This window comes from Triticum dicoccoides, chromosome 2A, assembly GCF_002162155.2.
Source record: "Triticum dicoccoides isolate Atlit2015 ecotype Zavitan chromosome 2A, WEW_v2.0, whole genome shotgun sequence".
NCBI lineage: Eukaryota > Viridiplantae > Streptophyta > Magnoliopsida > Poales > Poaceae > Triticum > Triticum dicoccoides.
Genome location: NC_041382.1, coordinates 39751648 through 39762930, shown reverse-complemented (window position 1 = coordinate 39762930; position 11283 = coordinate 39751648). Strand labels below are relative to the sequence as shown.

General features: G+C 43.1%; 1 protein-coding gene across 1 annotated transcript; it reads right to left on the bottom strand.

Moving 5' to 3' along the window:
- Positions 1–9014: 9014 nt before the first annotated feature.
- On the bottom strand, positions 9015–10657 carry LOC119358809 (probable cinnamyl alcohol dehydrogenase 6). The gene is made up of 3 exons (XM_037625220.1): positions 9840–10657; positions 9569–9722; positions 9015–9405 (listed from the first exon to the last, which is right to left on the bottom strand). Exons 1-3 carry the CDS (start codon positions 10560–10562, stop codon positions 9203–9205), a joined length of 1080 nt encoding a protein of 359 aa, XP_037481117.1. The 5' UTR covers positions 10563–10657; the 3' UTR covers positions 9015–9202.
- Positions 10658–11283: the final 626 nt, after the last annotated feature.

Sequence of the window (11283 nt, the reverse complement as noted above, 5' to 3'; positions counted from 1 at the left end):
TCGGGGAGCCCTAACTGTTCAGGTGGTTGAATTTTCAGGAGCCCGCTGGGTGTCTTTTTGATATCCGAACATGCCCGGCCTTATGACGGAGAAATGAGCGTAGACCTTGGAGACTACCTTAATCGATTACTTGTTTGATTCACGTATATGCACTGTAGCCCATAGCAACGCTCGGGTATTCTACTAATATCCCTAGTGAGCGGGTTTGGCCTAATCGAGGGCATTCAACACGTTAGCGGTGACTCGAGCCGGCTAGGGTTGACGGATTGCGAAGGGGGCTTGGGAACGACTATGCTCGCTTATTGCAAGACGTAGGCCAAATGCGTTTCGGCGCCTAAAGCGCCATTCTCTTCACTTCCCACAAACGGGCGCACACCCAGCCTTCCGCGGTGGCCAGACCCATTTTACCTTTTTGATTACATCCATGTTTTTTATCTCTTCTTTGTTCCTTTTTTCTTTGTGAACTTTTTCTTCCTTTTTCCAATATGCAAACTTTCTCTTCCAAATAGATGAACTTTTCCAAAATTCACGAACTTTTTTTTCAAAATCCATGAACTTTTAAAAAAAATCATATTTTTTTTCAAAATGAATGAACCTTTTGCAAAATCTACGACCCTTTAAAAAACATTCGTGAGAAGTTTTTCAAAATTGATGAACTTTATTTCAAAATCATGATTTTTTTTAAATCGACAATTTTATTTTCAAATTTGACGAGCATTTGTTCAAAACCAATGAACTCCTTTTGAAATTCGTATTTTTTTCAAAATCAACAAACTTTTTTTAGTTTCATGAACTTATTTTTAAAAATTGGTGAACTTTTCTTTGAATTTAGTGAACTTTTTTATTTTTGAACTTTGTATTTGGAGAACTTTTTCCCATAATAGATGAACTTTTAAATTGGAAAAACAAGTGAATAACACAACGGGGAAAAGGATAAATTGAGGAAAAAAGTGAGGCAATGAAAAAAAGCGAGGGAAAACGTCAGCGGGCAGGGAGGCTAGCGAGCTAGCGAGTGATGCGCGCTGGGCCGCGGACCATGATGACCTGCGGGCGCCACCATGATCGCTAGTTGGCACTGAAGGCGCTAACGAGGGAGAGCAACTAGTTGACGAGCGCTCCATCGGGAGCCTCACAACGATCACTTGCGGTGGCCTAAGAGCGCGCCACTTAGCACGCTCTAAGCCGCCACCACGTGTCGCACACTACCTCTGAATTTTGTTTTTTTATTATTTCGCACGCGTTTTCAGCTTTTCACATGATTTTTTCGGGTTTTCAACTTCTAGGTTTTCCATCGGTCTTCCTTAGCTTTTCCATAAAAAAACAGTTTTTCTTCCGCGAGAGGCACAGCGGAAACGAAAAAACGTATTTTTCTCTCTTTTTTTGTTCTTTCGTGACAGGCTCGGTTTTGCTTCCTCGAGAGGCACGGCCGTGCCTCTTTGAAACGGGGAAGAAAAACACATTTTCTCTCTTTTTCTTTCATGAGAGGCTGTGCCTCTCAGAAACAGAAAAAACACGTATTTTTTTCTTTTGCGAGAGGCACAGTTTTGCTTCCACGAGAGGCACGGATTTGCTTCACTGTGCCTACCGGGAACGGGTTCCGTAAAGGGGAAAAAAGGTGCTCGCAGTTTGGTTTTCTCGTTCGGTTTTTTTCATGAAAAAAGTTCGTCAAAACCTACCAACATGGGATCTAGTTTTGAAGATCTCGACATGAGTAATCCAATAATGAAAACGGTTCAAGATTTAAACGTACGATTCAATAGGTAAACGTTTTGAATAAACAGAGCTACGAGAAAAGGCAAAACTCTCAGGTTGCGACAAGTGGCGCACATGCAGCGCCACTTATCACACCTAGGTAGGTGGGAGTGATCTTTCACAGAAGTACTCCTTAATTAGTGATTTCGCTAACCAGGAGGTCCCAAGATGTAGCACAGTCTCGCGTCAAGCAGCCGCAAGAATGAGCCGACCCAGCACGGACTATAGTCCTTCAGCGCTTTTTTCTTTACTTTATTTTCAAATTTTCATTCGTTTGTTCTTTATTTTTTTGCTTTTGCTTATATTTTAAAATATACTAAAGAGTACATATCTGATGGAAACCACGTATTCAGTGGAAGCATGGAAACTTGATCCTGTGCCGTTGGACGAGGATTGTGCGATTTGAGATGAAAAGATGGACGAAATGCAAAAGGAATCCCGTAATCTTCCTGTACCTCGGTACACATCCTTGAAGATGAGCCATCGGTGGCTCTTTCCCTATGGGGCTATCCCGATTCACGTTTTCCCCGTAGCTAGGGTTCGGAGATGGTCGCCTCGCCCAGCACGACGCCCTCGTTCCGCGCAGGGCCGGCGGCCGGCGGCCGGCGACCGCGTCTAGTTCCTTCTCTCCTCTCCGGCGTCGGGGCGACCGTGGCTAATTCGTTCTCTCCTCTCCGGCGGCTGTCCTACTGCGACAACCCAGCAGTACACCCCGGCGGATGTTTGGAGTCGTAGTGGTGCACTGATACGTTCTTCGGCTTGTACTCGAGCTATGTCCGATGTATAAACGTGAGATTTACTATGACAGTTAATGGCTACTGAGTTAGTGATGTGTCTTGTGTTGTAACAAAACACCCTAGCATAAATGCGGTTAACTACTGTACGTGTCTGTTGTAACAAAACTCCCTAGCATAATGCGGCTATCATGCCTTAACTACTGTACATGTTGTTGAAGTGATGGCAGTACCGCAAGTGAATTCTGGACTACTAAAAATGGCTTCCTTCAGTTTTCTGTTGTATGGTCTGGGGCATTGCCTGTTAGTTGTTTTAGTTTCCTAATGTGATTTTGCTGGTACTCTGCTATTAGGAGACTATTTAGAATCACCTTCTGTCAGTTTTGCTATCCATTGCTGCTAGTTTTCCATTTTAAATCGAAATGTACTTGTCCAGCATGCGTGGTAAAATCATAGGCACACCGGATGGCTTACTGATCCTATTTGCTGACAAAAAATGGAAATAAGTGGCAAGAGGCTAGCTGTGTTTACTTGTAGGCCTGAGGGGTTCCGTGTAAAATGTACTCTCTGGTTGCCGGCGTTATTTTGCAAATAGGGCAGACCAGTTATGAGTCAATCTGGTCCATACAAATAGCATCCAACCATCTGTGCTCAGGTTTCCAGGATTCCATTGAATAAGTGGTTTCCAGGTGATATTGTCTCTATACTAAATATTTCTATTATAAAAATCACATTATACACAAAAATGAAAAATTCCTAGTCGCGCATTTGAAAAAGTTAACCGTGTATGAAAAATGTTTCTAATGTATACAATTTTTTTACAATGTGTATGAAAAATAGACATGAAAACATATATATGAAAAATATATTAATCATATATTTGAAAAATATTAAACGTGTGTACAAAATGCATTCCTGATGTATGCAAAAAAAAGTAAAATGTGTTGGGAAAAGTAGATATAAAAATATATGTTTTAAAAAATGTATGAAAAAAAGTAGACATAAAAAATATAAGTTTTCAAAAATCTTAATCATGTATTTGGAAAATTTTAAACACGTACATAAAAAGCATTCCTGATGTATTAAAAATGTATGAAAAAGTAGAGATAAAAAATATAAGTTTTTGTAATGTTAATCATGTATTTGGAAAATATAAACATGTACATAAAAATATTCCTGGTGTATAAGTAAAATACAGAATGTGTATGAAAAAGATTGACATCAAAATGTATGTTTGGAAAAAGTGTTAATCATATATTTGAAAGAATGTTCAGCATGCATGCATAGAAAAATGTTTCAGATGTACACGAAAACTGTTTCATGTATTTGAAAAATATTAAACATGTATAAAAAATGGTCCTGTTCTATACTATTTATGTTGGTTTGTATTTTGTGTGACATCGGTTGGGGTGACTAACAAACCAACAAGAAACCAAAGGGGGAGGGTCACGCAGGGAGGAAAAAACCAGCAAGGAGGGAGGGCGACCAAACCAACTCCTTTTTTTTAAGGATAGCCTCATGGCACTTTATTTAAACTGTGGCAGTGTTACATCATTGAGTACATGAGATAATAAAAAACTTGAAGCAAACATCCGCCCAATAAAAACGAGCCTTAACACCATAACAGTATCAAGCTGTAAAATGTGCCAATTCATTAGCTTCCCTTGGACAACGCTTGAAACAAATTCTAGGAATGCCATGAGCAATATGAAAACAGTCCGCAAGTATCGCTGCATTAGGACCCAAAATCTCAGATTTTCCGATGCATGCTTCAATCAGTTCAAGACAATCTGATTCTCCTATCACCTTTGTGCACCCAATCTCTGAAAGAAGCTTCAAACCTTGCAAAAGCGCCGGAGTTTCAGCAGTTTGGGCATTACGGACATGATCAATTAGTTCAGAACTCCCTTTTAATAGTAGAGGACATGGTTATGGAAAAGTATCCATTTGGTTTATATTATCACAAGTTATTATATTTATGTTGGTTTTTATTTTATGCGAAAACGGTTGGAGTTAAAACAACAACATGAAAGGGAGTAAAAAATCGGAAAGGAGAGGAGGCTACGGAACCAACTTTTTTGACTAGTAGAGATGTGGCGATCACGCCTTCTCACCTGAATTTCACAGTTTTTCCTCTGTGACATGACAGGGATCGCTGGTCCGCTGAACTTCACTTGTCATGCAAAATCAAGCTTTTTTCCTTCCCTTGAGGAGATGCTAAGTAAACTATTACTTGGGCCACTCGCACGTCAGATGCCATTTCTTTAAGCGCAAATATAATAACACCTTGTGGCATGTGAAGTGCTGTCATCCAGCACATAAAAAAAAGATTATCACATAACCATTTTTTAGCCCTCAGCCGGCCATTGAGCATGGGGTTAATAAAATCACCCGCGTGGTTGGTGCAAATTCTTCTTTATTAACAACAAAAACGATCATACACCGTAATGTTACTCTATGCACACATTGTGTCTTTCTGTCATGTTCCCATGTAGATATAAGTACACTATACATTTCTGAGAGATCGCATCACATGTTGATCGGAATCATGACTCAGAGATGCCAGCGCCATAAGGATCCAAATCGTTGTGACACCTCACCGTCAGTTGCTCATTTGACCAAAAATAAGAAAGTAAGTTATTTTCGCATACAGCTGTTGAGCCCAGTTCAGACTTATTTTTGGAAAAGGTGTGCTATGTTTTTGCTTTGATGTGTTTTTTTGAACCATAATATGGAACTTTGAGTGAACATCTTCAACAAAGGAATGACATCATCTGCTGAACAATGATAGAAGTTATTTGCACATTGTTGATCTGCCAATGTCGTTGTTCACCGTCTCTACTAACTGGCGCCTGCCGCGCTAATTGGCTCCTATGCGTGCATTGACGCGCCAACGGAGCCCAAGTTTTCCAAGTTACTGTTGGAGTTAATCTTATGTATAAAGGTGTTGGGTAGAGTACATCAACATGGATTCAATAGTGATGTGTATGCCTTGGTACTGTCGTTTTGTCATTGAATTGAAGTTGCCGGTAGATCAGCACATGACCATGACCAAGATAAATTGGTGTTGAGTACTACATCAACATGGATTACTATGGTGATGCCGTTGGGGCTGCCGTTGACATTGAAGTTACAGGTAGATCAACACAAACCAAGATCCGACAAACTGGGGGAGATGACTGATTTTCTCTCAGGAGAATCATCGTTTAAGCTACTTAATTACACCGTACAGGTACAGCACACTCGTAGATACAACTCAGATGTTTTGTATACTTGTTAAAGCAGAGCATGCAGCTCACCCTGATTTGAGATATTACATAATGTGTGTACTGGCACGAAGAGTTGACCATACATGCTATTCACTACTAGGGAATAATCTATCACTGACACGCCGCTCTAAACCCATCTACTGACCGGTTTTACGCCCATTAGTGGTAAAACATCACAGTGATTGACTTTTACCACGAGGAGAAGATTTGTGCAAGTTAGTGGAGGTATACACCACGGAAAACATCTCAAGTGTCAACCTGGTCCATGCTACACCCGTCGACAACATCCACTCCACCGCCACACGATGGACCACGCACAACCAAGCTAATAAGCTGGTTGAAATATATCCTTCACATCTCTTCATCAATTCGGACTTTTATATGTTGGCCGAAGCATTAATTTAATATGATAATGGAGTGAAAAGACCTCAAGTTCAAGACCCTGCCAACGAGGCATTAATGAAAAAAGATTCTGTCACCTACCCACCTTTCTCCATCAGTTTGGACTTTAGGATAAATTGGTTATCTTATAGAAAGAGCAATCAAGGAGGTATCGAGCAACAGAGGCTGGATGCCAAGAAAAGAAGGCGAGGCTACATGCAAAAGGTAGTCGTATATCTGCACCACTATATGCATTTTTGGCTCAGGGGCTGGTTGGGCCATGGCACACTTTTACCCTCAAGAAGCTCCGCCAGGGCTTGTAGCTGTAGTTGTGGTCAGTGAGGCTGTGGAACCAGCGAGGACAAGTCCTCTGCTTCCCTTCGTGTTGCCGCCGTGCTCGTCGTGTGAACGAGAGTTGTTAGAAATATTGATGGTGGTCTACTCGTGCACTATCCGTGTGTTGTTTACAAATTGCATATCTCAGACTAGGTGTAGAGACCTTCTTACACAAGAATCCCAAAAGAAGTACACCAGAGAGGAAACAGTGTTCAAGCCCACAACCTGCCGCTTGCAACAATTTATATTCAACTGGTCGCTATTTGTGGTTAGCTCTCTTGGCGTTTGTAGCACTATTCCTGTAAACATTCAGTACATGACTACTCCCTCCATTTCAAATTTGAACTAAAATCATGGCATTTATTTTAGAATGGAGAAAGTACCGAGTAAGTGTTTGTCACGATGTTTGTGCGTATGCTGCACAAAACGTTTAGGAAAACAGGGTTGTAAATGTGAACTTTAGCTTAAATTCATATTTCCATTTTTTACAGTAAATAGACTTTATTTCTCATATAATAGTCATATCATTTACAAGTAAATGAGAAATAAAATAAGGGATAATAGCATCCCAAGAACCCGGAGATCTAGTAGTAAAGGAGTGTCTTGCTAACTTGTCCGCCACCTGATTCGCTTCTCCGAAATAATGTTTGAGAGATAACTTTGAGAAATCGAGAGATAGCTGCTTACATTCAGCAACAACGGCGGCATCAAGTCCCAAATATCCATCCATGAAATTAATTGATTCAACTGCAAAGGAGCTATCTGATTGACCCCGCAAAAAAAGGAGCTATCTGATTCCACCTCTGCCGAATTGCACCCTATACTTGCCAGAAGGAACATACCATTTCTGATTGCTAATAGTTCAACAGCATCAACATCGCGGACATGCCGGATGAACCAAGATGCGGCAGCGATGAAATCGCCATGGTCATCACATAGAACTGCACCACTAGCTCCGGACAGTGTGTCCGCATGAAAAGATGCGTCAACGTTCACCTTTACCACACCATGAGGTGGTTTTTTCACATATGATTACTAGTCCTCGCTGGTAACTTGGGCATAAAAGATCGGATATAGTTTATTGCAAGGACTTTAATTGACATTGCCGTTTTATCTGGGCCTTGGATGTCCACTCTTTTCACAAGCTGGCGTCGTTGGCACCATAGAAACCACGCTGCAACTGTTGCCAGTTCCGCCACCGGGAGACCATCGACTATCTCTGTAAGTCTCCAAGGTGATGGCACCAGATCTATCTTCTGACATTGCTTTCTTCAGAGTTTCCAAGAGGCCTAAGCATTCCCAAACTTCCTTTACCTTACGACAGCCAAATAGTGTGTGCTGCACATCTTCTGCATCGATTGAGCATCAAGGACACTGTGACGATATGGGGATATGTCGTCCAGCAAGAACGCCATAACATGGGAGAACTCCATGAAGCACTTTCCATGCGAAGTGTTTTACTTTGCCAGGCACCTTAAGTTTCCATGCATCTTTTCATACCTTATTTATATGGACATTACCTCGCCCATCAGCTCTTATAAGACGAGGACCAAATTGGTGTTCCAACTCCCTGTAATAAGCCGATCGTACTGAGAAGGTACCAGATCTTGTATAGTTCCAAGCAACATAGTCCTCCGTCATATGTGTGTTAAACGGAATTTGAAATATCCTTTGCACATCTACTGGTGAAAAACAATCACTCAAAAGCACATCATCCCAATTCCCAGTGTAAGGATCAATAAGCTCCTCCACTTTTGACAACATTATTGTCTCTCTATGGGTAATTACCTTCCGAGTTGCATGGTTGGGATCCAAGGGTCCTTCCAAATGTTAATGTGTGTTCCAGAACCAACCCTCCAAATACATCCTCGTTGGAAAGTTTGAATGCCTGCCACAATGCTTTGCCAACTGTAATTAAGATGATCCCTTCTTAGGACCAACTTTAAGTAAATTTCCATCTAGGTAACATTTAGCACGAAGAACTTGCGTACATAAAGAATCTGGGTTCTGGAGAAGTCGCCAACACTGTTTGCTAACATAGCAAGGTTAAAACTATGAAGTTCCCTAAACCCCAATCCCCTTTCTTCTTCGGGATACACAACTTCCACCATGCAAACCAATGCATTTTCTTCTGACCATCATTGTTTCCCCACCAAAAACCAGAAATTTCATCTATGATTGCCTTGCAAATTCCTTTTGGCAGCTTGAAAACAGACATAGCATATGAAGGAATAGCCTGGCAATAGACTTAATTAGTATCTCTTTACCTTGCATGGACAAAGTTTTTTTCTTTCCATCCCTTCAATCTCTGGCATACTCTGTCAATCAGGTGTTGAAAACAATCAGATCTGTCCAAATAGGTATTTGAAAGTGCTTCAGTCACAATATTAAGCTCTCTACAGCAATTCTCCCTTGTGATGACATAGGTAAGTCAAGTATCTTCTTCAGTCATATTTCCGTTTTGTTACTGGTACTAGGCAGCTGTCTTGAGACTTGACATACAAGATACAATCCAGTTAACCAAATATTAGAAAATTTACATTGTTGAAAAAAATTGAAAACTCAATGATGCAAAATTAAATTGCATACAAGGAACATCATAGCCAATAGGAGGACGACATACAGTTTCTCACATCTCACTAGTAATTCAAGATCTATCACTCTCTTCGTGCTGAACTCAAACAGATACCCATCATTTCATTCCATTTTGACACAGAGCAACAAAACTAGCTAGAACCTGGAGTCACCCCCCGCAATGTCGATGACGAAACGGTAGCGGACGTCGTTGCGCGCGAGCCTGGCTAACGCGCGGTTGATCCCGTCGTTGGAGACGAGCTCGATGTCGCAGGTGATGTTGTGCTCCCCGCAGAGGTCCATCATCTCCTGATGGTCATTCATTCCCCCCGTTATGCTCCCACTGATCGTCTTGTTCCCTGTGCATACCCATGCATCCAGAAGATTTACCATGTCAAATTAGTTGTTAAACAGGATGGAGACAGCGCGAGATTGATGGTAAATACTACTTCCTCCGATCTAAAATAACTGTCGTGATTTTAGTCACGACACTTAGAGTAGCATGTTAATTAGTTAGCTCACCGAAAATAAGCGGGAAGGAAGGGAGTTCGAGGGGCCCGTCCGGAGCGGCGACGAGGGCGAGTGCGCCGCCCACCTTGAGCAGCTCCAGGATTGGTCCCAGCGAGTGTGCCGCCGGGACTGTGTCGATCACGTAGTCAAGCTTCCTCGCCATAGCCTACAAATTGCAAGAAGGTTAAATACTGACGCAAGCTAGAGTTAACGACTAATGCAATCCGACAGTGGACTCGATGGACTATGGACGCAAGCTAGCAATGGCCATTAGATTAGGTACCTGCATCTGCTTGTCGTCGGTGCTGATGATGAAGTCGTCGGCCTTGAGGTTCTCCCTGGCCTCCTGCTCTTTGGCCGGCGACGTGCTGATCACCGTGACGTGCAGCCCGAAGGCCTTGCCGAACTTGACCGCGACGTGGCCCAGCCCGCCCAGCCCGACCACCCCGAGCCTCTTGCCGGCCGCCCGCAGCATCCCGTGCTTCTTCATCGGGGTGTACACGGTGATCCCGGCGCACAGCAACGGCGCCGCCGCGTCCAGCGGCAGGCTGTCGGGGACCCGCACCACGAACCTCTTGTGCGCGACGTACATGCTGGAGTAGCCGCCGTAGGTGACGCTGCCGTCCCAGTAGACGCTGTTGTAGGTGAGCCCCAACTTGTCGCAGTAGTTCTCCTGCGAGCTGTCGCACTGCTCGCAGTCCAGGCATGAGCACGCCAGGCACCCCACGCCGACGCGGTCGCCGGGCCTGAACCCCGACACGTTGGCCCCGACCTTGGTGACCACGCCGGTGATCTCGTGGCCCGGCACCACCGGGTACGTGGTGATGCCCCAGTGGTTCTTGGCGAAGTGGAGGTCCGTGTGGCACATGCCGCAGTACAGCACCTTGATCGTCACGTCGTCCACGCCGTTCTCCCGACGCTTGAAGTTGAACGGCACAATCTCGCCGGACTCGTCCATGGCCGCCCACCCGCTTACCTCCTGCGTGTGGTTGGGGGTAACCTCCATCACCAACTTAGTCCCTCTCTTTCTCTCTCTCACTAGCTAGCTCACTTGTGTGTGCGACACTGGCTCAGCGGGAACAAGATCTTGATGTGTCTTTGGTGCTGCTGGTTGTGAGTTTTCCGCAGCATCTCCTGGCCACGGCTACTTATAGAGCTTGACGGCACTCGGGTTGTTTTGTGCTAAGGTATTCAGTGTTTTTTTTTAAGGTTTTTCGTATGGTTTTATTAAGATTGGTATTCACTAGTTTACGTGGGTGGTTGGGGTGGTTACACGACCTGTATTTAACATGAATACGTACAACATAATTATACCAAGTTGGTTGTTGTAGATTTGAAAAGATTCTTGTTGTCTTTGGTGCTGTTTGTGAGTTGTGACTATAGCACCTCCTCGTCGCAGCTCCTCATAAAGTTTGACCTGTAATATACGTGGTTTTGGAGGCTATCCAGCAGCAGTTTATGGGGTGGTTGCACTTGACCTGTAATATACGTTTGTGGCGTATAAAAATATAATTAAACGGGTGGTCTTTTTTTTAGGGGATTAAACGAGTGGTCAAGTTGATGTTTTCGCCGATAAGCTTGATAATTACAATTGTTAGGATAGTACTTCTTTCCATTTTATTTTAGAAGATTCCACGGCAAATTTCATAAAAAATCCAAAACTTACAATAAGTATTTAATCCAGAACTTATAATCGTCAGTGATACATAAGCGCATCTCCAACGCTG

Bases quoted from the DNA above. Each gene is read 5' to 3' on its own strand.
- LOC119358809 (XM_037625220.1), bottom strand. From the start codon at position 10,562: ATGGAGGTTACCCCCAACCACACGCAGGAGGTAAGCGGGTGGGCGGCC. The intron at 9,723-9,839 runs GTACCTAATCTA...TGCAATTTGTAG, and splicing joins CCGACGACAAGCAGATGCAG to GCTATGGCGAGGAAGCTTGA. The intron at 9,406-9,568 runs GTGAGCTAACTA...GGGTATGCACAG, and splicing joins TTCCTTCCCGCTTATTTTCG to GGAACAAGACGATCAGTGGG.